Genomic DNA, 2,698 nt, shown 5'->3' with positions numbered 1-2,698 from the left:
GTACACACATATTAAGTTTTATTCTATTTCATGCATAAAAATATTTATCAGAAGAAATTTTAAGCTACTTACAGAATAATTCTTTATTTTTAACCAGATTAATGCATCACTTGGGGGTAAATGTTCACAAAAGAGGCTAAATGACAAACTCKGTAACATTAAAGCAATTATAATTTTGACAGCAATATTTTCACTTCAACTCTAGTGTTTCTACATTACAAACTTCAGGTTATTTACTAAAATACAGTTTCTATCAGTCAGGTTACAATGATATAGTCATAATATTTGTTTTAATACAAAGATGGCTAATTTTCATGCAAGCACAGGAAGCCCAATAAATGAATAATCATTTGTTTGAGAAAAGGAGATCCAGTCTGGGTCGGCTGTTAGTTCAGTTTCCGTAAGGCTTCACACAATTTCCCCAGTTCACCTGAAGGAAAGGAAAAGAAATGAATCCAAGCTGAAAAAAGAGACTCATGACAAGATTTCATAATCAGGCAGTGAGATAAACCCCCCCCCTCCTGTGTTCTGCTCGGTCAGCTGGTTAATAACCCACTGACCGATAAAGCTTCACGCTGTGTGTGTGTGTGTGTGTGTGTGTGTGTGTGTGGTGTGTGTGTGTGTGTGTGTGTGTGTGTGTGGTGTGTGTGTGTGAACTTACTGTGGTGTTTTTATATTATTAGTCACAGTTTTCTGCATTCTAATGAAAAAAAGGGATTCTTAAAATAAATCTGAGAGACAACAAGATTATGTTTTTTCTAAGAACAAATGGGGAGGTTTAAATATTAAAATATACGAACATTAAGTTTTTCTTAAGCAGTGAAGTAATGATTGCTATAAATGTCTTGGTACATAAATGGAAGGTGATTCACAATAATCAGGTTTTAAAAACTTTAAAATAACTTGCAGTGCAGTTTGATGAATTTACTAAGTTTGGATTTTATTATAAGAAATAAGGTGCATTGTCACTGCAGTCAAAACAAAATTATTTTTACTAATTTGTAACTAATTGTAGCTACAGATATTTTTCCTGCAAAACTGAGCTAGTGAAGTTCAGGTGTATTCAACTGGCGGTCCGCGGGCCACTTCTTGCTCATGGGTGACATCAGTTCGGCCTGCCGATGAGTTCATTAAGAAAATATATAAATATATATTTTACAACTGAATGAAAAATATATGCCTGAAAATGACTATTTAATATAAAAATGGATTTTAAATTTCAAAATGTTTTATTTTATTATATAATTGCTGGGTGTTCGGCTGTTGGCTTTTAGTAACTGTGGCCCCCTGCACAATTTAGTTTGAAAACATTAGTCCCCCTTGCTACCCCGAGACCTTTACTTTGCTATTTTGAGAATTCTTTAAGAAGATATTTTTACCACTTTTTCTAAAGTATAAAAGCTGAATTTCCCATGCCATGCCACTAGRTGGCGATAACATCCGAAATAAAGAAAAAAATTAATTGAAACAAAAAAGAAAAAACTTTAAAGTGTAGCACGCTTTTTTGGCTGCGTCATAAAATCCGCCCTTTAAAATCTAATTGAATTTTATCTAGCCTTAAATGTAGTTGTAATGTAATGTAAAAAAACAGTTTGACAGAAAGTCAACAAATTTGGGGAACATAAAAAAATAAATATCTCTGTTACCGTGGATGCAGTCAGCCAGGTTGGTGAGCTGGTGGGTGTTGTCCAGGACTTCGATGCTCTGGGTGTACGGGTTGTAGCGAACTGAAAAAGGCCTGGGTATGGTGGAYGCAAATTTCCTGTTGACAACAACAAAAAACATTCTCAGCATCTAGTTTAACCACCTTGTTCATACGGTAAAAGTGTATGATCTTACCTGACTTTCTCTTTGGCATCCTCGAAGCTCTCAGCCACAAAGTATACAGGCTGGTACTCTGTGATCGGGTATTTCTGCAGGCTGGTTTTCTCAGGGTCGAAGTCCTGAAGYTTGGGTGTGTCTGTGAGACAGTACTGAAAGAGAACAGAAAATAAGATTTTACACAGATTGTGCGGATTCAGATTTTCTCAATGAGCGTCTCTTCCTGTAAGCAGGAAGTGCTTTTGATTTGTCTGAGGGAACATCCTCTGTGATGTAACCTGTGACCTCGATAGTGAGCTGCTCATCCTTTTTCTGCCTCCGCTCACCCACTGAACCACTTCACCGGCACCCCGCTGGCCAGGCAGCCCGACTCCCCCAGTGACACATTAAACCTGAGTGGACCACTAACCCACTCCCTGCTCTGCCGCTGCTGCTGTTGTGCAACAGGACGAAGGTGATGTAACACTAGTTCCTCGTACCTTCAGCTCTCCGAATGATGACAGCAGGCCGGCTCCGTAAGCTTTGATCTCAGAGCCCTGCTTACACAGACCGAACTCCACGGTGAACCAGTACACCTGAGGAAACACAAGGTTCAGAAATGTGACCCATCCACTAAAGGAAAAAAAAACTCATCAAAACTAAACCGAAGGAAGTTTGCTGTACGAGTTTTCTTTGAATCCATGCTTTAAAAGGACAGTTCAGACCTTTTAAAGTGGAGTTCCTCTGGTTATTCCAGCTGAAATATAATATTCTTACAGGAGAGGTGTCAGGCTCAGATACAAAAGGAAAAAAAAACTCATCAAAACTAAACCGAAGGAAGTTTGCTGTACGAGTTTTCTTTGAATCCATGCTTTAAAAGGACAGTTCAGACCTTTTC

The 2,698-nt window shown here is 38.2% G+C and overlaps 1 protein-coding gene across 1 annotated transcript in view; it reads right to left on the bottom strand.

The window, feature by feature from the left end:
* The window catches only part of pah (phenylalanine hydroxylase), a gene marked incomplete in the record, with an annotated part of 15,185 nt that overhangs the window by 1,529 nt on the left and 10,958 nt on the right, over positions 1-2,698 (bottom strand). Inside the window, 4 exon segments of the mRNA XM_014025840.1 lie at positions 1-430; positions 1,647-1,762; positions 1,840-1,973; positions 2,301-2,396. Of these exon segments, the coding sequence (XP_013881294.1) occupies positions 387-430; positions 1,647-1,762; positions 1,840-1,973; positions 2,301-2,396 (390 nt within the window).

Source organism: Austrofundulus limnaeus, unplaced genomic scaffold, assembly GCF_001266775.1.
Source record: "Austrofundulus limnaeus strain Quisiro unplaced genomic scaffold, Austrofundulus_limnaeus-1.0 Scaffold504, whole genome shotgun sequence".
NCBI lineage: Eukaryota > Metazoa > Chordata > Actinopteri > Cyprinodontiformes > Rivulidae > Austrofundulus > Austrofundulus limnaeus.
Note: the sequence above shows the minus strand (reverse complement) of the source record. Positions and strands in the feature narration are given on the sequence as shown.